The 24,570-nt window shown below is 34.5% G+C and overlaps 2 protein-coding genes and 1 long non-coding RNA gene across 11 annotated transcripts in view; all 3 read right to left on the reverse strand.

The window, feature by feature from the left end:
• Positions 1-4,309, reverse strand: part of LOC123559387 (CLIP-associating protein 1-like) — a 146,963-nt gene extending 142,654 nt beyond the window's left edge. For all 9 annotated transcript variants that reach the window (XM_053552735.1, XM_053552733.1, XM_053552740.1 and 6 more), the window contains exon 1: positions 4,277-4,309. The gene's annotated coding sequence lies outside the window, so the exon portion shown is untranslated. The remainder of the gene's footprint in view (positions 1-4,276) is intronic.
• A 2,293-nt stretch (positions 4,310-6,602) lies between these two features.
• Positions 6,603-8,740, reverse strand: LOC123560414 (uncharacterized). Its single transcript, XR_006688222.2, has 4 exons — positions 8,562-8,740; positions 7,899-8,125; positions 7,228-7,349; positions 6,603-6,723 (listed from the first exon to the last, which is right to left on the reverse strand). It is a non-coding gene; the product is annotated as an uncharacterized LOC123560414 (long non-coding RNA).
• A 6,152-nt stretch (positions 8,741-14,892) lies between these two features.
• LOC123560413 (uncharacterized) lies at positions 14,893-16,217 on the reverse strand. Its single transcript, XM_045352608.2, has 3 exons — positions 16,130-16,217; positions 15,340-15,575; positions 14,893-15,019 (listed from the first exon to the last, which is right to left on the reverse strand). The coding sequence occupies exons 2-3, from the start codon at positions 15,572-15,574 to the stop codon at positions 14,904-14,906; spliced, it is 351 nt and encodes a 116-aa protein (XP_045208543.2). The 5' UTR covers position 15,575; positions 16,130-16,217; the 3' UTR covers positions 14,893-14,903.
• Between the last annotated feature and the right edge of the window lie 8,353 nt (positions 16,218-24,570).

The following is a 24,570-nucleotide window of genomic DNA, read 5'->3' on the forward strand; positions in this document are numbered from 1 at the left end:
TACTTAAACGATGAAATTGTAAAACAAAATAAAAACTGAATAATTTTATGGTTTAAACATAACAGTAAACACGTCAATAAAGCAGTGTGTTCGGTAGATTCTGAAACTCAAGAGTCATTGAGTCTTCAGCCTAAATTTTCAAGGGACAAAATCAAATTTTCAAGAGCCAAGATCAGCTTTTCAGGGGTCAAGCTATACTGTTATAAAATTCAACTTCCACAGACTTTATCTAAAATAATGACATTAGTCATTAGATTTTTTTAAGCAATTCATTGTTATCCTATTTTACACATTGCCTAAAAGTGGGTGGGGTTTGGTGCCTTTGCATGTTTTATTTTTGAAAAATGCTTCAAAATAAGAGCAGTAAGACTATAGCCTAGGTTTCTTTTTTACAGTCAGATCTGTCATCCATTTATAGGTGAATGTGATGAAATAATCTGATATTTTAGAAATCAATTGTCTGGGATTTTAAAAATAAATTTATCGTTATTTTATTGAATAAATCTGGTTAAAAAATGGATTTCAAGTACTACTCTGACACAGAGACACCTTGTAGACTTTTGATGAAGATACAGCATACTGGTGATGTGAAAATTTAAAGTACAGCCAGCTGAGTATGCCTACAAATGAAATATCAATATAAAAAGATTTATAAGTAAAATCAAAAAGATATAACTTCATTCGGTTTTAGGGTACATTTTTATGATAATAATGTCCATTTTCAAGATCAATAATTTGTGGACCTCCAAAAATTATATGGGACCCTTAAATTAGCAGCCATGGGAGACCATGGACTCCCAAACTAAAAACCTGAGGGAAAACCCTGTTAATATATGGCGCTCCGCCTACTGCCATACTTGCGCTCTTGGCAGCAAACAATATTGAAATTCACCAGGATTTTGACTGACAAGGGGCAGAACTTTTGAACTCAAGACACTTCAAAGAAAATTTCTGTGGGTCAAGCTGACACATAGGGCATTTTTCTGTGCGGGTCAAATACGAGTTTTTCTTGATTTTCACGGGTCAAAACGGGTCAAAACACGGAGCCTCAGGTCAACCAATGCTCTGAATGAAGTGTAAACACTGTAATGTTTAATTTAGCTACCTCGCTGTATTTACTAGTCCGCCATTACACTCTTCCAAAACAATACAGCTGACAGTTTGGTTATCAATCACATGACACGAAGAGGAGCCATGTAAAATGTATGTAAACTTTAGAGCTTGTTGTTCAAAACAGTGACAAACTCGTGTTTTGACGTTTATTCACAAACATCAATTGAATGGAAGAAAAATGGATATTCTTTTCAGGTATCTTAAAATTTCACTAAGTATTTTTGTTTTTTAATAGTTAAAATGTGATTTAAAAAATCGTTGTGGAAGGTTCACCACAGAAAAGGTCCTTCCTATGTTGTATGTGGAGGTGAGATATTGACCTGTGCAAAAATTATCACAAAATAGTGACCCGCGTACAATTAGTTGCAATAATGTATTTACTGTACATGATTAATGTTTACCGTGTCTACATGGCAATATGCGCAAGCGATAAAACCAGTAACTTCACATGACTGGGTACTGTGATTTATCCTCCATTATGATGGTCCTTCGAAGTTTTGACAGTTCAGGGGCGTAGGGATGATTTGAGCATTAGGGCGGCGGAGGGGGTGGGTGTGTCCCCCTCCTATGAACGGGGTTCCGGGGTGGCGCCAAAAATTTTTTGCATACAACTAGAGTAAATGGTGCAATCTGGCGACTTCTTGGACTGCTCAGTATCTCAGGGGTTCCACTAGACCTGAAAACCCAGGAGTCCCAGGACCCTTGGGCCCAAATTTTGAAGGGTCCTTTTCCAAAATACAGGAGTCCTGTCCCAACACGTCCATATAATTGACTATATTTTTTTTTATTTAGTAATACGTAGATCTTTACCTAAGAAAACAATAAACCCAAGATCATGTTACAGCATAATAAAATGTCAGTTTCAGGTCATATAGTCTCATATTGTAAACTAATATTTATCAAAATTCATGTTATTTTGATTAGGTTTTTCTTCTATATTTCATTTAATTTTTAATAACAGAACAGTGCTATAACACTCTATAAATATGTATCCAAAATGTACTATCCGGATACTGGTACACTTTCGGAATGTCATCGGAAAGTAGTTTTTGCTTAGTTTACTTGGCCAACTAAGCTAAATCAGAGATAGTTCCTCAAATAATGATGCTATTTATCATTAAAAACTGCATTGAAAGTCAGTTTTTTTAAGGAATTTTGGAAATATGCATATGACATTGGGTGTAATTAGACTCGTGAACGGACATTCTAAATTTATTTTTGCTTTCAAAATTCATCAAAATTTGTGAAGTTTCTTGTTGAAATTACGGTATGATCACTAAACAATGGTCTAATTTAAAGTTGGCATGAAAAAATGTTGCAGGGCACTTTTCACATGCTCGGTAATCAGCTGCTTACGATATTTAATAATTGGCGCCTTTTTTGACAGTACACAGGATCAATACTCTTTATCAATTAATTTCAACACTTCATTGATTCTTCTTACCTATGTGCACTCACCGTGACGTAACTTGCTGATAAAAAAATCAGCGAGGCATGTCTACAGAAGAAAGGGCGGGATTTAGCAGAAGATCAAAGAATGGAGGGCATGATTGCGAGTGTTTATTTTGGAATACACGTGTCTATCGTGGAAATAGTTTTACTGAAGGAAATGAATGATAAGAGAAAGGATTATCAAGGGAAAATGCCTCCGGGTCCCGAAGGACGCACAGGCAAGTATCATGCCGGGCCCTTTGAGCGTCTTTTGAAAATCTCCCGGGTCCGGACCCGGGGTCCCGGGTCAAATGGAACCCCTGGTATCTGTTGAACATACTCGTTTTTTTTCGAGTTTTCACCCCTATTTACAATTTACTATGTTTAAACACTGTAATGGCGGTATGATGTTAGATACGGACAATGTCTTGCCAGGGTAAAACCAGTAATGTCTAAGTAGGGGATCCAGCACAAGACCCTGACTTAAAGAGGTAATCCAATCCCTATAGCATTTTAGTCATTAAATGGCATTATAAAGGTAAAACGCAGTTCACTGTTTTCTTTGAACCATTGAGGGTTCTTTTTACCAAATGATCGATTTGGAAATGCAAAATTGCGAGGCTGATTGGCCTTTTATATTTTTATGTAGAAGCTGTAATATGTGTTAATTTTATTAGATCTGTAAAATCTATGAGGATTTCTCTACATTTTATGTTAAGTATCAAAAATATTTAATTACATATATTTTATGTAAAGACATTTAAAGATCCCGATTTGCTTTTGTGTTTTACTGAAGATACTTTCCTTTGTCGGCAGAATTTGAGACACAACATTAATTGCAATTTTGGCAGTAAGCAATTAAACACGATGAACTTTCATTAATTAAATTAATGTATTGCCTATAATCTGAGTCTGCGGGGCATAAAAATACAGCAACCTTGGTCGTTGCAGATTATCGATTTTGTACAATACCCCGTCACCAAGGTGATCTAGCAAGGTGTCAGTGATACGACAAGATTCTGTGTACATATCAGTCGCCGATGCACTTCATGATAAATGGAAGACCGTTGTATTTATTTTCAATTATATTTTCTAGCCTTTTCAAAAATTTACGAGTTCGGGATTTCGCCGCTCCTCGAAATATTGGGGTGGCAGGTGCCACCCCTGCCGCCCCAGCTCCTACGCCCTTGCAGTTAGGTTGCCCGTCATAAATATAGGACAATCTGACAGTCAAACTAATTTGACTAGATCTTAAACTTCAGGACAACCTTCAATACAATATATCAATCGGACCAAAAATACCTGTATTCAATTTATACCGAGAATCCATATACACCCATAATATTTTACCAGACCACCTGACCACTAGGCACTGAACAATGTTTAGACAAGAACCTTATAGACGTTTCGTATAAGGTGGATAAAAGATAAAACAGATAAAATCTTTGGAAATTATTTTAGGCTTACACCATGCTCTTTCAAATAAGAAAAAAATTCAGATCAAGAGAGTATCAATGATCGCATCAACCCGCCGGATCACAACAACCACCTGTTGGCTATTGACCTGTCAAATTTATTGGCTTCTCTGGGTGTTTCCTTCAAATATATGGTTTCGCATGTGGCAAGACTTAGGACGATGCAAATATTAGACCAATTTTAACTCACGTAAGATTGATTACACAGGAAACACAAGCAATTTAGAGTGCAAAGTCCTTTGTTTTTCGCAGCCTACCTATTTTTGACAGTGTCGGCCATGATGAATTTCAAATACGTGACGTCACTTTCGAGAACGAGATTTAAGTCATTTATAACATGTTATCCGGAATCCGGAACATAATTTAGACACCCTTCAAACCAAAGAGCTATAAAAATAAATTTTATACTTCTTTGTTCAAACATATAATTTACTTTCCTTTTCATGTTTTCTTTTTTAGCTTTTCATATGTTTCATTTAAAAAAAAATTCTAGCAGGTACAGATTTTAAACATCTATTGATATACAGTCAAAATTCACAGCAAGGTGCCATAGCCACTACCAGCAAATTGCAGTATATATGAAATATAGAGTGTGAAGACTGTGCTAGGGATTTTTTAAAAAAAATTTAAAGTGGCATTATGTGCATCTTACTGCACAAATTGTGTTTTTGGTGAATGTTTTATAAAGGCATTTTTCGGTTGCTGTGCATTTAAATGTGTTAAATTAATGATAATGCCACATAAGTATTTGGAGTTGATGCTTTAGAAAAAAAAGAAATCGGAAAAATAAAATAATACTTCTTTCTGGCTATATACCAATAAAAGAAATTGTTCTTTGTTTCATATAAAATTTAGCTACTTCAGAACAAAATTGTTACAGTTTCTAGAGTTTCACTCCGTCGTAGACCTATTTTCCACAAGATATCCATACAATTTCTTCAAGAAAATGTAGAGAAAAAGGGGTGTTGAATAGTATGCAGTGAAATGCAAGTCAACTGAAGTCAGGTACCCTCATACTGCCGCATTTCAGAAAGCGGTCCGCAGAATAAACACCCTACTTTCGTTTTCAAGTAAACAACTCGAAAACATGCGAATATTAGCATGAAAAGTGTCCTATTTTATGTAAAATGCATTCCACGAGTGAAATAATCCCCATTTGGCCCCCGATTTACGCGCAAATGCGCGAAAATGGAAAAATTAGGATCTATTTATTAGGGACTTCTTTCGAAGCACACCACGGAAGCACATTTTTGACCGAAATTACTGCATTATAACCTTCTTTCAATCTTCGACGCAGTGATCTCCCTTACCTATAGGTAGAGATTTCTGAAGTTGAAGGGAAGCAACTCCTGAGTGCAGTTTGATCTTTCTTAAAAAGACTGGCCCAGTCAAAATAAGAAAAGTCATATTTGGAAACGTATTATTTCGTACTGGTAACAGGAAGAGTTTGATATATTGAGTTAAAAGCTATACTTTCCTCCACCCTTTTTACACCCACATCTATTTCAGCTGGATTTTTACTTAAAACATGAGCTTAATTACATTTAAGATGCTAAGTGTTGTCGCTTCTTTGGCCCATTTGTAATTTGTTTTCCCCATTTGGCATTAATCAGGTATTGCTTACAGCTATTCTATTCCAGTTTGTCATAATATTGGTATGTACATTCTGACACATATTATTTTTATATTATCATTATTTACATTTAAAAATACCAAATAGATATGTAGCATCATCTGCAGCAAAAGTCTTTTGAATTATAGATGATGTGGTAAAATAGTAATTAAAGTGGAAAAATCAGACGTACTGATAGAGGAAACCTTGAAATTACTTCTTTTTTCCAGGATTTCGCCAGAAAATCTAACTGACTGAAATATGTGTTTATCAAAGTTTTCGTATACTTTTTCACACTATCTTTAAACGTGGACTGTGTAAGCAGAAAGAGATGATGTTAATAAAATAGATATATTTGTAGTAATAGAAGAGCTTGAATTAAAAATGAAACGAACTTGCTAATGTAGTGAAATTCCCAAAGAAAACCCAAGGTGCATTTCCTGAATAACAGTCATATAAAGTTTGATGATTATGTCATTCATAATCATTTTGAAATAATGTCGGATGAACATACGGTTGGACATGGCAAGAAAGACTAATAGTTCACCCTGAACCTTCGGTTCAAGTGAGCTAAGAACAGCGGACGCGGTATGACTGAGTCTGTTCATGAGAGGTAATGAAAAGTGTGAGATCCATCATGCCCCCTAGCACCGGCTTTTAAAACGGAATTCTATTATATAGATATCAAATTGACACTCCTATCCCAAAGGACCGGAACATATAACAAAACTGAAAGCATGTGAAGTTTAGGTCGATATCAAAGTTAAGGTCCATATCAAAGCGCCTTTTAATTCTAATGGGTAATTTAATAAGGTATATTCAAACCTTGATTAATGCCAAGGATTCTGACAAGGGTGAGATTTGGAATATCTTTTGTCTAATCAAAATAAGAAAAGCTAGATACCATACCATGTTTTAATAAAAACGAGGTTATATTGTTCATTTATTGCGAAGTAACAATGGATTACATATAATGTTTTACTATTTTTATTTTTTTTTTCAATTAAGAAATATCATTTCAGATCTCTGTTGACTTCGTATTTGGTGGTAGCATTTGCTCTTTTTGAGGAATTGAATTCTCGTCATTTTTGCCTGAAAAGTAAATACGAGCGTGTTTATATCTAATCTAGACCTTTTGTTGAAATAGTGACAGAAAAAAGGACAGGTGGTAGTCTTTACTCTGTCTGTATTTTAAATGTTTAACCCTTACCATGCTAATTTTCTATAATGGACTGCTCCATCTTTCAATTTGGGCAGTACCATTTATCATTTGAAGGGGTGTTTACTGAAAATTTACTGACGGAATAGCGAACAGTGCAGACCATGATCAGACTGCATGGATGTGCAGGCTGATCTTGGTCTACACTGGTCGCAAAGGCAGAATCAGTCGTGTTCAGCATGGTAAGGGTTAACCATATCTGACGTAACAAGACGAAGCATCGCAGATTCTTTAAATATCTACATTCAGCATTCAAAAACTCGTTCAGAAGTCTTTGACTTATTTATCAAAGTTTAGAAATGTAACCATTCATTACTACCATTATACCTAGCTTATTACTGGTACAAATTACATAGTTTACAATGCCAAGTCCTTACCTGTTACGATATTTAATAGAAGTCAGAGGCCGCATGTGAGGATTTCTTGCCGATGTTGAGACCACCAGAGCCCAGACCGGTACTCGAGAACAAGATGTTGATGACAAAGATAAACAGGAACACTGAAAATAGGACAACAATGAGAAATGCTCTATCAACGTTATAAACATGTTTACTATGCATATATTCTTCAAGAAATATAAACACTGTGAAATCATTAATTTTCGCGGGGGACTAATTTTCGTGGATTTCGTTGTTGAGTCAATCCACGCAATTTAATCCCAACGAACAAATAAAATTCCCATTCATTTTATGTCCAAAAGTTGAAATCCACGAATTTATATCCCCACGAAATTGCCGTTTTGACCAAAAGCACGAAATTTCATGACCACGAAATTAAATGATTTTACAGTATTCAGTAGAAAACATTAATGCTTTTTTAAGATATGACTCTTCAGCTGTATCGAAAACCGATCAGAACATACTGATAAATTTTAACTTTAATTTACCTACGGAATAAGACATGATTCTTAAAAAATACTCTGGAACAGTATAAGAATAACAATAAACAGTAAAAGAATATATTAATAAATGCTACCAAATTGTCCAAATGAATATAATCATAAATGCTACCAAATTGTCCTTGGTAATCTGAAGACTGAAACACTTACATTGTATTAGGTTTCCAAAAATTCCTCCCATACCACCAGTCGAGCCTCCGGCGCCACCTAGAAAACCTCCGAAGCCTGAAGATCCCGCCATATAGGGAACATACCCATAACCCATGCTAGGGTATGCTGCGAACTGTTTGTGCCCTGTCATAACACTTCCATAACCCAGAGCCATACCGATACAAGAGGCAAGAGCCAAACATCCGAGATAGACCATCTTATTCATTCTAAACAAAAATAAATAAAACGTTGGTTAAGAACAGCAGTATTATAGTTTTATACTTAGTGCTGGTCAATGAAAACACATTAAAAACCACTCACTTTTTTTAGCAAAAGTTGTCTAAGCTGTCTTTTCTAAAATAAACTACTAGTTTGAATCTGCATCTCTTCGTGAATAACATAAAATAAAATTTACATTAACTGATAGACAGGATTTTTATCTTTCTTTTCCAAGCATCTTTTTTTTTTGTACCACACATTTTAGTTCGTATATAGATTAATCCATCTTAACCAACTAACAAGATCAGAACGTGCATGTTTACAGTTATCAAGCCAAGTTTCATAATCGAATAAGGTTCAACAAAAATAATATATTTTTTATTAAATATGTTAGTTGTAAACCGATAGAATAGAAAACAAAAATAAATAAATTTATAAACTTACTCGATATTGCTTAACCTCTACTAAGTTTAAAGTCAGTTTTGTTTTTGGTGTTTTGTTTCCCTTTGGTTGTCAGGTTGAAAGACGAGTTGCTGCTACTGTAGGCCGGTTTTGGCCCCATTTTATAGTGCTTTAAAGCGTGTACGGAAGAGGAAGCACCTATCCCAAGACCTTCCCCTAATGAGTACGTTTACCAACGTATTACGTAAGAGATGCGTTTGTTATAACCATATATGGAAAATCAATAACCAATTTACTTATTACAAATTATTTTTAAATCAATAAAATATACATTGAACTCGTTTTTTTTTTCGAAATGAATTTAATTAATAAACCTGTCGTTAGTATATGTTTCAATGTGTTTGATAGGGCGGAATCGACCAAAGCTAAGGTCCATTCATCATTTTTCATTGTTATTCTTATATTGATGAATATTCCATATATGTATTAGTATCTGCCGACCTTTACATATTTTACGTAAAATATCTAAGAATGTATAATCGACTTTGTATGTTGCCTCACTTTGAGATACGAAGGGTATTGCTTACAACCAGCAATGTTAAAGGAGAAGTTTATTCAAATTAGATGCGACTGACTTAGGACGTTGAACGACAGGCACCAGAATTTATGCCCTCTTCACACTAAGGGGTTTCCTTAGATAAGCCAAGTCATACAAAAATGTAATATAACCAGTGCGGGTATTTCTTTCTTATCTTTTGTTTATAAAGAATCTATACCTCGTAGCAGACCTACGCATGCAAAACTCCTATATAGGCAAACAATGAAACATAAAATAAATTCAAATGTAGATTCAGAATTTTGGTAAGATAAATACGTAACAAGTAGCATGCGTTAACAGCTATGGACTTAATATAAGCTGAAGTAAAACTATTTCAGTATTTAATGTAAAAATGAAGGATTTTGCAGTTCAATATAAATGGATATAATTCTTATTTTTCTCAAACGTTTCGTAAAAGTCATCATTTTGAAACCGTAAAATTGATAACCAAAATATGATAAAAATAGATATTGATTTACAGCTTTACTATTTGACTAATTATTAGATCTCCCGTAGTATTACAATTTTGTGGTTTTAGTTTTTTTTTTGCACTTGGTTTTATAAAATTCAAACTGAATCACCGTGGCTAACCAAACTGTGTATGTGTGAATCATGTTTTTGTTAAAAGATGGACCTTTTAATAAGTTTCCATCGCCATCCTCCCTCTCCAAAATAAACTGTATACCGCAATTCCGAAAACAATGTATATACGGAACCCTTTCTAATGTTCGTTGTCAGTGCTGTATGAAAGATGATGAAATTGAGACGGTGGCATTATAAAAAAGTCTGAACTGTAACATCATGGAACTAGGAGCTTTCAAGAAAAACAAGGTTATAGGCTGAACCAATGGTTCCTCCCCGACGGACTTTGTCAAGTGATACATTACGGACAGAGGCGGTTTTGAGTAAATAATGGCAAAATAAAATTATTGTGAGTATTTTGCATACTAAGGACAATACATAGAAAGATGCATATTAATGTTTTCTTTTGAAGAATAAAGCATAAGCTGTTAGAAAATGCTTTGTATTTCCCAGTGCAGGAAAATGGTATCTAAATAAAGTTTTGTATGTTCTATAGAGTAAGGTATTTTTGAATTGATGTAGATGCAACAATCGACAATGAATGATTTTTAATTACTGTGTCGTAAAACAAGGAAATCATGAGACAGTATATTGCAGCTGAATCTGGAACACTTCTTCTGCTATTAACTGTTTCACTTCCTGTTCTTGTATAAACATTTTTTTGTGCGATCTTATCCAAATGTGATATAACTAACGATGGAAAGGCAAAAATTGTTAATTATGTAATATGTAATTATGTAACAATTTTCTGCACTTGCTTTGATGGTGGTTTACGATGATTGCAAGTTTCGATGAAATTATTAAGAGCCGTTCTACACTGAATTTTTAGACATATTTGAGATAAAAAAAAAGAAAATTTAAGAATATCAAAACTTCGATTTCCACATATCATGATTTCAAATTCCTGATATCATGATTTAAAATTCCTGATATCATGAAATTAATGTCTAGGTACTAAGAAATCAGTCTAATTTTCTGATTATCAAAAATTCTAGATATACTGGGAAACTCCAAACCACTTCAGGTATTCGTTTGCTTTAGCCTTACATATATGTGGAAAATCAATAACCAATATACTTATATAACACATTATTTTTAAATCAATAAGTTATACTTCTTAAAAGGCAATTTCAACAAATCAACCTGTACTTCAGTATTTCACTATTTTCGATGGTAAACTAATTAAAGCAAAGAAATATCAGCCTTTCCCCGCACACCTATGGAAGCCTATGTTTATAAACATTTCTTTATTTTCATACTTATTTTTTTTTGTACTTGGTGTTCATAACAATTTTTATGTAAAATGAAAAATACCAAATTAGTGAGACCAGCTTGATATTGTTGCGTTGCATATTGCACATGGTTTTTTCTTGCATACCAGACGGGGATTTCCGGTATTTTCACCAGTGCTGGAAAACTCCATCTTACACCCCGGGATGACGTCATGACTTTGTGCATACATTTGCGATAGAAAGATTTTGTCATTTCTATCATTGAAATCACTCGTATCAAAAGAATATCTGGCTCAGAATCACGCAGAAGAACTTTTTTCATCGCAAACACAACGGTGTTAAATTGAAACAAAAAAATCTTTTTTTTAAAAAATCTTGTTAAAAGCTGTATTAAATGAGGCACTAAGGACCATAAATATGTCTTTAGGACTTTTCCTATCAAAGTCGACGATGTTTCTAAAAAGCTTTAAGATCCCCTTGAAGCATAGAACACAACAATGCAAAATAATAGTAATGTTTAACTGTTTCTGCTCATGAGAGGTAATGAAAAGTACACCGACCCTGATGCCTCCTTGCACAGGCTTAAGCGAAACCTTGTTATGGATAAACAGTGAATGTACATCATGATCTCCGATGAACAGAAAGATTTATTGACACTTGAGACCAGTCTCGTGGCAAATAATAACGAAACATTGATAAATCTTGTTCGCATTTCTTTATTTATAGTAAGCCTTTACTTTTCATGTTTTAAATGTTCTCTTTATAATATAGGTGTTTTTATTTTTTTCATTTGTTTACTTCTTTTTGTTTTTATCTTTCTTACAATTAAAAGCCAGCACAGAATGGTTCCGAACATATTTGGATTAAATTGATAATCATTTTCTTTAATAGCCATTTACCTTTGAGAAAAGTTCACAAATAAATGCAGACCAATAAGCACAGTGTAAGACTTTTTCTAGTTTTATGTGTGATCATTTTCAAATGTCGATTTTTTATTTGTTTAATAAAATTGCCAGATATAGACTCATCTTAACATTCATTTAAGATATGTCGCGAAGTACTGTACCTTTACGCGTCTGTGCCTGAAAACGTACTTTAAGAACGCCAATGTACTTCATACCAAATTTGAAATTATTAAACTAGAAGTAATACTTTTTTGTGCTCTGTTTTGTCTTTTTTAAACACTATTTTAATTAATCCTATACTGCATACTTTTTAAGTTATATTCCTTAAGATGGCAAAAATAGTCAAATAAAGACAGATGCTGGGGCTGTAAATTTGCTGTCGTCCTGTCACAATGCTCGCGTTCTATTGTTAACAGCCTTTCTGTAATGCCTGTGTTATATGCCGAAGTGAATTATGTAAATAAGCGTTGTGATCTCCGAAATATTTCATTTGAGAAAAATGAACAAAAAGAAAAGCATGCCTACGGACGAACTATTTGTTTATTTTCATTTAATAAATCGTTGTAGACTGCAAAGCTACCTTGTAAAATGTTTCTATCACTCTTGTATTCATTTTAAGTAAGAAATAGATCGTGGTTTAGTAGTTTGTATTTGTTCCTAAATATAATAGTCGTGTTTAGAATGTGGAGGCCGAAATCTTTACACGCACTTAAAACACAACCGTGTATTTCATACCCAAATACAAATTACTGAACCACGGTGCATATTTTACATCAATAGGTTTATATTCGCTTTTTATTAAAACTGCCTTTGCCTACTTTGGCAAATACTTTTCCTCTGACAACAAAGTAGTTACCTTACGGCAAAATAAGTTCAAGACCACAGTTTTACCTAAATTTCTACGTCGAACTATTTGAAATATTACAAAACATATAGATCTGAATTGTTTAGAAAGCCATTCCTTAGTCCTAGCTTTGTTGTTGAATAGTCATGGGATTTACCGCGCCTCATCACTCTTCTTTAACATGCTCTTCCGTTTCAAATATGTACCGAAGTATTAAATATGAATTAATATCTGCATATGTATTGGCTAGAACAAGGATACAACCTTTGGTGCATATATCTCATCATGGAATTGTGCATCATTTAGAATGAGCATTAAATGAGGCGTCTCAGGTATGATTTTTAACTTCTAAAGTTCACCAGAAATCCATTTATAGACAAAATAAATCGGTATGATTTAATGATAAACATGTAACTCCTCTTTTGCACGCAACTGTTTGGAACATTGTGAACAACATTTTGCAGAATCAAGATCTGAAACAATAAACAGCGATGGGATGCTCCCTGAGAAATTTTATCAAGTAATCAGATATACTGAGGGGCTGGGGTGGTTTTAAGGAACTAAGAGGAAATGGAACTATTGTAAATGAATGGTATGTATGGACTTCCATTTGAAGAGCAAAGCATAAGCTGTAGGAAACTGCTTTATATTTCCAAAGCTGGAAAATCTGAATTACAGTTTTCTGGAGTTAGTTAAGCAAAATTTTACATAGTTGTCTACACCTGGCTGTACCAACATTATTTCTAATAAAATATAGCTATTCGTTTCATGCAACAAGACATTATACATGAAAATACCATTCGGTCAAATCTGTACTTCCAGGATCGAGCTTTAAGGAGTCCCAAATAAATAAATCATTTCCCCTCCATTTCTTTGCATTTTTTTCTTATAGAATATGACTTATGCACCCTTGATGTCAACTGGATTCCAAAATTGCCCATTGAATATGATAAAATACACTTACTCATGTCTCAGGTAGCTCATCTCATACATCGTGTTTCTCTTTTCGAATGTAATAACATAAAACGTATCATAAAACGTATAGCAAGAGGCGCATTGGGTCAAACTAGTGCAAGAGGGAGGACCTTGAAGTTGTGAATTAAACTTGTACACATATATTTAATATAAGAACAAAACAGCGATGCAATAAGAATATCTACGTCCTAAGCAGACAGACTCGCAAAAACGCAACCCTATTGCAGTGTATGTAAGGTCGTATAGATGACCGACATTTTAGCAAGCATACATAGGCAAAGTAACACAACTGGACAACAAGGACGAAAGGTGATGCATCCAACTAAATATGTTTCGATATGTACATAATGCAACGGGTGTTTGATTAGACAAAATGATTCCTTCTATGCCATTTAATATAATCTGTTCTCTTTTGCACTCGCGCACGCATGCACACACGCACACACACACACACACACACACACACACACTGTCTCTCTCTCTTGTGATATCGATGGAATGAATGAGTCATAGTCAATGACTTCGCATATGATACTGAGACAATATCGTGCCAAACCCCGTCAGAAGACACTAAGACATCGAATTAATAGTACTCTGAATCAGATTGGCATCTGATCTGATCTCGCGTTTCTACCGTCTTATTCGATTTCATTGAATATAATCATTCTATTAAATATTGTTACGTTGCAATTAACTTCCTGATAATCTCTTGTTAAAACAAAGTTTAGAAACAAATTGAAGTTTTGATACACATTCGTTGTGAAAAAAAGACAATATAAGATATGTTATATTTTGCTATTTTTATTTGTTCTTTTTTTAAGTAAGAAACTCAATTTCAGATCACTGTTGCATTCGCTGTCGGTGCCAACATTTGTTTAGTTCAAAGAACTAAATCATAGTCGATTTTTCCTGAAAACGAAAAATAAATATGTTTATATCTAATCTAGCGTTTATGTAAAAATATAATTTTAAAAAGGAAGAATCCTAGCTGTTACCGAAATAAAACCAATAGCATTAAATCAGTAGGTCTTAATACTGGCTACTTTACCAAATGATCAGGGGTAACGTATTTACGCTGGAACTGAACCATTTTGTATTAAATATTTATTCTTACTATTAGACGACATATTTATTAGTTTAGAATTTACTGAAATATTGAATTTTTGAGTTTTAGAAATCATTGATTATTAGTATAACTGGATTATTACTGATATAAATAACAGTTTATGTTTCTACCTGTTGTCTTATTTAGTAGAAGTCGTAGTCAGGGGCATAGTGTGAGGATTTCTTGCCAATGTTGAGACCACCAGAGCCGAGACCAGTGCTCGAGAACAAGATGTTGATAACAAAAATAAACATAAACACTGAAAATAGAAAAAAAAACGCGTCAGATTATCTCCTTCTCTTTTAAGTACTCTGAGTATATATATAAACATATGCATTACGAGAATTATAAATGTACATTCAATTAAAACGATCATAACATCCATTTCGTGAAGACTGGAATAACGTTCCATAAAAAACAGGTAAGAAATTTTAACTGAAATACCATTGGAAAGACACATTTCAGAAAATGTACAACATTCTGATATGTACTCCGATGTACCACAATTGTAAATCCAAATTACACGAATGGTCCCAAATGCATTAACAAAAGACGGACTGTAAAGAAGGAATCACTCACATTGCATTATGTTTCCAAAGATTCCTTCCATGCCACCAGTCGATCCTCCAGCGCCGCCAAGAAAACCTCCGAATCCTGAAGATCCCGCCATGTAGGGAACATACCCATAACCCATGTTTGCCATGTAAGGGTAAGCTGTGATCTGTTTGTGCCCGGTCATAACGCTTCCATAACCGACAGCCATACCGATACATGAGGCAAGAGCCAAACATCCGAGGTAGACCATCTTGTTCATCCTAAACAAATGAAATAAAATAAAATATTCCATACCTAAGGAATAAAAAGGTTATTCAGCTTTTTACTTAAATTTTGTCAATTTTGAAAAATTTAACGCCTGTAAATAAAACGTTAAAGCACAAGTTTGAACACTCTAATATTACAAACTACAGCGACTTGAATGGACTTCAAGTTACATGCATTTAACCAATAAGCGTAACATTCCTTAACTGGCAATACCATTAATACCTGTTAAAAAGGGTGCTTACAAAAAAGATACTGACTGCAGATCATGATTAGACTGCATGGATTTGCAGGCTGATCATGATCTACATGGTCGCAAAGGCAGAACCAAACGTGTCCAGAATTCTAATGGTTAATAATCAATAACGACGCTCGAAATGTTTGTATTATTTTTTTTCTTTCAAAACATAGCGACCAAAGCGTACAACAAGTTAATAAATTTTGTTTTAGAATCAGATAAACAGAAATGAAATAAGATTTATACATCAAGACCCGAAAGTGTCAGAAAACGATATAAATGCATTTAACTTACTTTATAAATCTAACTTACTTTATAAACTGCAAGTAAAGCTTTCAAGTTAAAAGTCGGTTTTCTTTTGGTGTTTGTCACTTTGGTTAAATGTCGACTTGAAAGACAAATTGTTTCTACTGTAAGTCTGTTTCAGTCCTTTTATATACAATTCTGAAATGTGAACGGAAGAGGAAAGCCCTATCCTTCATGGAGGGAAGAAGAGACACTTCAATCATCATGAGTAAGTTTACCGCTATTTGACGTAAGAAATTATTTGTTAATGCCGAACCTATACATGGAAAATCAATAACCAAATTGAATATACTGGCCGCAAAATTACCCTTTTAAATTAATTAGAGATACATGTTTTTTTTTTCTTTACAAAATGAGTTTAGTAGAAATACACCATCTGTGTCTGACAGCTGTACAATATCATGTTCATGTACACTTTTTTATTTCTATTCCTGCAGACGATTACATTTTTCTTTGATTTTTGTAAAATATCGAAAGAAAATGTAAAACTAAATTTCAGACTTAAAGATTTTGCTTATATCCATGACTTCAGATAAAGATTATTTCCTGTAAATGTGCAAATTCAAATTCATTCAAAGCAACTATGACAAGAGAAAATATTTAAAAAGTGTTTATTTGTATTATTTCACCAAATAATATGTTGTTCATATGTTTTCATAGGCCGGAGGCCGTTATGCAAAAACGAAATTCTGTTCAGTTCTGTTCTACTCAAGAGTTTAGGCCTTTTCCATCCAAAAGGCGAGATATCAGAAATTTCAAATCAAGTATAAGTTAAATCATTAATATGAAAAAATACGTATACATTCTGAGCTTTACAAAGAATAAGCAACTCGAATTTGACCAGATAAATACATACAACGTCCTGGGTATAGACTACTACTTTAGGCTTGTTTAAAATGTCTCCAATCTTTTATATTTTCTGGTGCTTTGGGATCATTAACTCCACTCAGTCTTTATGTATAACAGCAGGTGCTAGGGGTACGAGGGGTCTATGCAGACTTTTGAAGAAGTGTCCTCGCTCTTGGAATCAGTGTTGTTACATTTTCTGGTCCTTTGGTGTCATGGGGTTCAATCTTTATGTATAATAGAGTTCTACTCAATCCCGACACTAAGGGATTTTCAGGAGCGTTACACGTTTCATTATCTCTCATAAACATACTCAGTTATATCAAGTCAGATGTTATTTTGTTTGATTGCATTATGTGCCTCCAAAGAATCTTATAAATTTTAATATTTACTTTGAATGTTACAGTTTCGGTATATAATATAAAGCATATCAAAAATTTAAAAATATGAAGGATTGAGAAGTTCTAAAAAGGGACCCGATTCTTATTTTGTTTCCCAACGTTACGTAAGGTGTCCGAAAGAATATTTTAACATACATGGCGATTTACTTCATCGATTCAATACTCATTTCACGTGAAACCACAATTTTGTTGTACTAGTTATATTTTGCACTATGAAACATACAGTTCAACTGAATCATCGTAATTGACTCAGTATAATTTTTGTAAAAAGGCGTAAGTTTCCTTTTCTTTCTACCGTTGTACCGGAAACCTGAAAAGAGCTATTTTGTGTATGCTATCCTGTCGAGTTTTGGGTGACAGTGCATAACATACAGCGGAATTAAAAATGATAAGTCTGAATTGTAACATTGCGAAATCAGAAGCTAGAGTATCAAGGCTAATGATGGAACCGACGGATACCGTGTTTACATTCACCAAGGGGCAGAGACTGATCAGAAATGGAATTACATTGTATTACAAATGTTCAGGCCAATAACAAGATATGTATAACAGGCATGTCATAGTTTTATGGTTCCTACACTTTACCAATTCCTCCATAGTGATCTGTATTACGTTTCATGAAAATTCATCAATATGGGTTACTTTTTTCTGGGAATTTATGAAATTCAAAACGATTAAAAGGCAATAGCTTTGCAGTAACTAAAGAGATCCTAATGATAGATGTACACGCACCACCGTCCTATTTTACTGTATTTTAGACTAAATTTCATAAATCCATGGAGTAATTGTTATGTGGAAATTTATGGATTGTAAAACAATTAAAACGGGCAATAACTCAGGTAACTGAAGTGATCCTAACGAAATTTACACATGCACCACCGCTCTGAAGTGATGACATTTGTAAAAAGTTTCATGAAGATCTATCAACAGGTTATTTCGAAACAGTAAAAATCCATATTTTAACAGAATCAAGCAAAAAACTGTGTTGTATTGGGTCAAGGGAGATAATACTAATTGTGAGAAAAGAACATGTGCTAATTAATAATTATGTGTGGTTTGGTGATTTTAGCTTGATGCTTTTTGAATTATTAGCATTCTAATTTGATAAAACAAATCAAGGGCAAAATCTCTGCTTTTACTGGGACAAGGGGAGTAAAACTTGATTTAGCTCATGTCATGAGGTCATGCGATAATTAATAGTTAATTGAGGTTTGGTGATTCAAGCTAAAAACCTTTCTGAATTATAAGTATTTGATCTTTTTTCCCCACCAAATCAGGACATAAAACTTTATTTTATCGGGTCAAGGGGGATAATACTTCATGTGAGAAAAGGCTATCTGCTCATTAATAATTATTTGAGGTTTGGTGATTCTAGTTAAAATATTTTTTGAATCAAAACATTTTAATTTTCAGACGGACAGACGTTCCTATATATGGGTTTTATGTGGCTACTCTTTTGTTCTCTTTATTGTTCTTTTAGCAACGTAAAAGAAAAATAGCCACAAAATACTCTTACGGTTTGCAGAGCGTGTAGTCATGTCAAGCATTTTAATGAACGTAATCAATATATTACAAGTAAACTTCTTCAGCAAGGCTACCGTTATTACAAATTGCGTAAATATTTTACTAAATTTTATTATCGTAATTCTGATTTAGTTTTAAAATTCAGTAGTAATTTAAAGACACTTCTGCGAGAAGGTATTTCTAAACCCGTTTTTTATGGGGATGTGGTTTACAAACTTCGTAAGATCTTGGGTCATGGTAATTTTCCAAATGTATTTGAAAAGATTATCAAACGTTTTATTAAAAGAGGTTACGACCCAACTGTTTTGAGACATACCGCATGTTTAGTGTTCAACCCGTTTACAGTTGGACACTACGCTTCCCTCTTTGATTGCGTCTGACGGAAGAGGGGGAGGACTCTATGATGAGCAGTTTTTAAATCCTACCAGGACTAAACTGTTTTGATATTTGTCTTCTGGCCTGTTTCGTCGGGCCCTTAAGGGTGTTTCTCTTGTTGCTCTGTCTTCTGAAAAGGCATTGAGTACATACGTTTTTGGTTCTTAAGGTTTGCTTTTTATATATTTATACACGAGCATTTTTATGTTTTACATGCCATGCCTTTTTGTTTCCATTACGTGTGTTAGAGATTCACCTGGAGGGGATTACTTTTATTTACACTGTCCCATGTCTTTGGAACATGGTGGGGGTAAGAGTGAGGTTGGGTGCGCACCATAAACCGGTTTAAGCTCCCCAGTGGTGTTTTTGCCACTGACCGTTCCAAGGCGGTGCCCCACTGTGTTCCTTTGTTCGTTTTGTCCTTGTGTGTTGACTTTGTGTGCGCGCGTGTGTGTATGCTTATTGTTCGTCTTGTCCTTATGTGTTGGCTTTGAGTGTGTGTGTGTGTGTGTGTGTGTGTGTGTGTGTGTGTGTGTGTTGTTCGTTTTGTCCTGATGTGTAAGCTTTGAGTGTGTGTGTGGTGCACGCGTTTGCATGCTGGGGGTTCGTTTTGAGGAGGCTGCGCTTTTGGTGCGTGGCACTCCCTGTTTGATATTTTTCTTTGTTTTTTTTACGGAATGAATGACATCAAAGAAAAAGTACAATTACCTATTGTTCCTATAGCCACCTAGGTATGCAAATGTGGGCTCGGATAGTCCGACGGTCTCACGCAAGGACGGCCGGTGTACGAAGTATTTCGACCCCATAGAATACCGACCCCCCCCCCCCGGTCATTATTCTATAGAAAATGTGACTCCTTTCCTGTAAAATATTGACTCCCCTTATAAAAAACTGACTCCCTTTGAAAACTCTATAGAATAACGACCCCGGTCATTATTATATAGAAAAACTGACCCCTCCATGTAAAATACTGACTCCCTAAAGATGACTCCCTTCGAATCTCATAGAATAACGACCCCGGTTATTATTCTATAGAAAAAGTGACTCCTTCCATGTAAAATACTCACTGCCGAAATTACTACATTCGAACTCTCATTCAATATCGATTCCCGGACATTATTCTAAAAAAGTTACTCTTTCCGTGTAAAACACCGGCTCCTAAAAATACTTTCGACGATAATATCTATTAAAAAGTGATCCCCACCAAACCTAACGGACAGTTTTACTAGATCTACAACTCTAATACCCTCCATTGCCAATAGTTAACATTTTGATTGTACAACTACTACTGGTGCCGCTACTTCTATTGCTATCACTACATGTACTTCTTCTTCTTCTACTACTACTACTACTTCTACTACTACTACTACTACTACTACTACTACTACAACTGCCACTACTGATACTATTATACCTGCTTCCACTAATACGTCTTGTACATCTACCTCTTCTTCTCCTGCTGCTGTTGTTGCTGTCACTTATTCCTCTGCTGCTGCTGCTGCTGCTGCTGCTGCTACTGCAACTGCCACTACCAATGCCACTACTACTACTACTACTACTTTCTATTGTTGTCGCTACCGTACTTTACTGCCACTGCTAAGTATTGCAACTTCTATTAATACTAAGTTCTATGCTAGCAGTTTCTTGTGCAGTTTTCTTCTGAAGAATTACTTCATACCGAAGTTTGCAGGGATTATTGACACTGGTGTGTTTTGTGAACGTATTGTGAATTGTTATTTTCCTGAAAAAAATGTATACACCAAGATACAGCGTCTAAAAATAGAATCCCTTTTCCCGTTGCGGAATGCTCTGATTTCTGTGTCAAGTGATGGTATCTGGGGCTAATGGTCAAACGGAATGACGGACGGACGGACGGACAAGGGCAAATCTATATGCCCCCCCCCCCCTCCCTCGAGTGGGGGGCATAAAATGCAGCAATTAGGCCTTAGATACATGAGTTATCACTTAATTTGACCAAATGACCGGGGGTCGTTTCTTTTATGGGATTCAATATTCTTCGTGAGGTTCAGTTTACTTCACGTGGGGGAGTCATAGTACTATGATCTGGAGGTCATAATACTATGACCGGGGGTCACTTTTTCTATAGAATAATGACCGGGGGTCATTATTCTATGGGGGTCTAAATACTTCATTACACCGGACGCACCGACGGACAACCAGTCGAAAAGACAACGCCAAAACAATATCTCCCAGCCTTTGGCTTGGGATAATAATATTTAGCCCCCAATAACAAATATCATAAGATCTTTTTGAATATATGTTGCATTTATGTTGATTTTGTTGTTGCTTTGTTCATTGTTCGTTGCTTGTTGTTGCATAAAGGGACTGGACTTCATAATTTATGATGCACCTTTGTGAGTGCATTAGAAGTGAAAAGCAGAAGTATTATTTTCACTTTAAATCTAAATGTAACATGAAACGAAAAGAAAATTGTATTATTTTGTTTTCGTTTCTATGTCTGTAATTGTTCTATATTCCATTGTTTTGTTTAAATACGCCGTTGTGACACTTTGATATAAAGAAGTTTAGAATTACTAAACTTTGTGTGTCAAATTGTAGCAATGAAGCTTTTGTTTGTTTAAATGTTGGAAATGAGGAGAATACAAGTATATTGGCAATATTTTCAAATAAAAGTTTTACCTTCTTAATGATTGCCCAGTTAACATAAATAGCGCAAAGGAGAAAGTCAGAGGTGAGCTTTGGACTGCCTCTTACTCCACCTCATCCCTCTGAAAACGAATAACTGGGGCTGAAAAAGATACTAATGATTGGTTTGAACTGGACCAGTCGGTTGCAATTTGGGCGACTCACTCGTGCAATTTATTTAACTCTTGTGTATACCTTCTTAAAGTCACTTGTGTAACTTCACAAGACGCTCATTGCTTTGTTCTACTGGCAATAACTATTTTCCATGTAAATGTGCAACAGTTTCCTATTACCGTGTTGTTAGGGTTTTTTTCCCATATATTCTTATCAATTATGTAGTTTTATACCTGTCGCTCTTAAAAATGCTTATTTTAGTGTGACTTTACTGATATACGGCATATATAAATGCCAATTTCCAAACTCATACCCTATATATTCTCATTTCTCTGAGCAAACTCTAAAAGACTGATCTCTTATTTAAACTCAAGAATTCAAAACAACCTTCTTGGTTTCTTCTCTAAAATACCAGCTGCCTAACATCAATAATAAATTATTTATGCGAAAACAATCAATTATAAAACAATTATATTAAAATAGATATCAATCATTGAAACTGATTATGATATTCAGGGCATCTGCACCTTTTTATACACAGCTTATTCGGAATAATACTCTAAATAGTTAAATATTCCATACTCATCAGGTATCCTATCAAATACTGATATTAAATATATATATATAAATATATAAATCTGGTATAATAATAATAATATAATCAAAATTCTTTCAGTTAAAAACTGTTATGCCAAAAGGGTGCCATTGATAACAATTAACCAATTTTGTAGTCATGTCTGCATAATTATAATTTATGCACTCATAATAGAATATGTCATTATTAAATTAGAAAATTAAGTATTGACTCTGATAAAATAGTTTGAGTTTTGTCTTAGGTTGTCAATAGCTTACACGCATGTGCATTGTTGTTTCTCTTTTCGGCTGTCATGATATAACAAGTATAACCAGAGGTACAATGGGGCTTAACTCGTGCATATGAAAAGAACCTTGAAGTTTTGATCAAAACTAACGCACATCGTGTATTTAAATCAAAACGAAGACAAAGGTCCGATAGGAATAACCCCGTCCGAAGAAGGCAGGCTCACCAAAATTTTACCCTAGAGCAGTGTATGTATGGACATGTATGTGACTGATACTGTACATAGACAAAGAAAAACAATAGGATAACAAAGACAAACCTTCCATTTATCCCCCATCACATTCCAAAACTTACAGACTGTAACATACAGAAGAGTTTGAATAAACGTCACTCCTACTATGTAGATCTATTAACAAAGACGTGATAGGTAAAAACAAAAAGTTCTCGTGTATACAATTTCAAAAACATATACACACGCACTGAATGCCTATGCAAAGAGCAGAATCACAAGATAATCAAAGTACTGAGTATAGTTCTGATGGAAGGTGATTTATGTTAGTACGTGCATGAAAAGAATCCATTCCAAAAATGGCACAAGCGCTAACAACGCTTTGATAGTTAAAATCCCAATACATATAGGATTTGATTCGGCTAACTATATCATCAATATGATACTGCGATTTTGCGATTTGGTGATATATACAGTTATGCATTCAAACCCCCTGTAAAGTAAAAAGATGTTAAGTAAAGGCAGGCAGCCGATAGTTATTCGTAGTAAATTACTGCGCCATTGGTATATATTCAAAGTATGTTGAACTATTTTACTAGGTATGAGTACTTGTAAGTTTGTGATCAAGTCCACGGCTGCCTCAAAGGTGATGATAGAGTAGGCCACATTTTCCGGTGTCACGGTCTGTAACGATAATGATGTCAGAGGTGGTAAATTATTTCGCATTCAACTACATTGTACAGCGGATAGATACGAAATAGCTGTGAGACAGTCTATTCCTGATTAAATTCTGCGCGTTTACATAGAGAAGGTGATTTTAATAAACCACCTTCAAAAAATCATTAAATGTTGCCGAAGCAGGTCATAAGACACGTTACGAACTGTCAACAAGCGTAGCATCCATTTGGTAGTACTAAACATGCAGTGTTGCTCAGACTAGTTGCGTCATTACCTGCTTCCATAAAGCGTTTCATAATTTTACCAAATATAATCGGAAAATGGATATAACCCAGAAAACCACGAATATTCTAACATCTTAATTTACATGTATGTTATCGTCAAATGACATGTTGAAGTATACCTTTGATACACAAGACAGTCCGCATGTATTTTGCCCTGTGTCTAGATCTTGTGATTAAATGGAATGAATAAAATGGAAAATTTGTTTAGATATGGTCATTTGTCCACGAGTTCACACATAATACTGAGACAATCAGTAAGACATCCAGCAACTAGTGCTCTGAAATCTGACTGGTATCGTATCTTATATCACGTTTCTACCTTTTGGTGTGATTTCATCTCTTAAGAGTTGTTACGTTACAACTTCTTTCAGAGACAGTTTAGAAATGAATTTCAGTTGTGATATTCATTTATTTGTGTGGGAAAAAAGACAATATAAGATATGTAATGTTTTGCTATTTTTATTTCTTTTTTTTAATTAAGAAACACAGTTTCAGATCACAGATGATTT

Source organism: Mercenaria mercenaria, chromosome 10, assembly GCF_021730395.1.
Source record: "Mercenaria mercenaria strain notata chromosome 10, MADL_Memer_1, whole genome shotgun sequence".
NCBI lineage: Eukaryota > Metazoa > Mollusca > Bivalvia > Venerida > Veneridae > Mercenaria > Mercenaria mercenaria.

Coding starts and splice junctions, on each gene's coding strand:
- LOC123560413 (XM_045352608.2), bottom strand. CDS start 15,574: ATGAACAAGATGGTCTACCTCGGATGTTTGGCTCTTGCCTCATGTATC. Junction 15,020..15,339: donor CTTTGGAAACATAATGCAAT/GTGAGTGATTCC, acceptor TTCTATTTTCAG/TGTTTATGTTTATTTTTGTT.